Source organism: Penaeus vannamei, chromosome 34 (genome assembly GCF_042767895.1).
Source record: "Penaeus vannamei isolate JL-2024 chromosome 34, ASM4276789v1, whole genome shotgun sequence".
Lineage (NCBI taxonomy): Eukaryota > Metazoa > Arthropoda > Malacostraca > Decapoda > Penaeidae > Penaeus > Penaeus vannamei.
Window position 1 is genome coordinate 644,661 of NC_091582.1, and position 811 is coordinate 645,471.

Sequence of the window (811 nt, forward strand, 5' to 3'; positions counted from 1 at the left end):
TGCGACCCCCATTTCTACCACTGCGGGGAGGAAGACATAGGCCACGTGGTGCAGGAAAGCGCGTGCGCAAGTCCTCTCGTGTACAACCCCGCCACTGAGAAGTGTGTCGCTGAGGAGGAATGCCCCTACGACCCGCCCTCGCAGTGCTAGTGCGGCGAGCTCTCACTTTCCAAATCAAAACGTAATTCCGGTAACAAGAAAAGTTCTGACTAACCTCATGTGAAATAACGGGGAGAGAGAGAGAGAGAGAGAGAGAGAGAGAGAGAGAGAGAGAGAGAGAGAGAGAGAGAGAGCACTTTCTAAGAGAAACAAAAAAATATTTTACCTGAAATCCCAGCATAATAATATAACGTTGTGGTAGTAATAACTATGTATGAGGTAGTGTTTGTGTGTGTGCATAAATAAATTAACAATAATATGAACATTATAACCTCTCCGATCGGGATTCGATCCCTCGCCGCCAATGCACGTGAATGCAAGACGGCCGCTCTACCACTCGTACAACGACCCACTCTAAAAGGAGTAAGCAACTAGGCGCTTACTAGCATCCATAGACATTACCTACCTACTCATACATGAGTAAGGAGAGCGAAGTTTCACACTCACTCCCCGCGGGCACTCGGTATTTATGGACAGAGCAGGACAAATCCCAAATCAGATAACCTGAGGTGGATTCTATGAAAGAGGCCCTGCTCTAACAATATATATATATATATATATATATATACACATATACAGATACACATACACACACACACACACACACACACACACACACACACACACACACACACACACACACACACACACA

At 45.6% G+C, this 811-nt stretch overlaps 1 protein-coding gene across 1 annotated transcript in view; it reads left to right on the forward strand.

Annotated features, from left to right (window-relative positions):
• LOC138859281 (peritrophin-44-like) overlaps nucleotides 1-293 on the forward strand; it is a 2,272-nt gene extending 1,979 nt beyond the window's left edge. Inside the window, exon 2 of the mRNA XM_070113593.1 lies at nucleotides 1-293. This exon is cut by the window's left edge and continues 690 nt beyond it. Coding sequence (XP_069969694.1) covers nucleotides 1-150 — 150 coding nt within the window. The 3' untranslated portion in view covers nucleotides 151-293.
• Nucleotides 294-811: the final 518 nt, after the last annotated feature.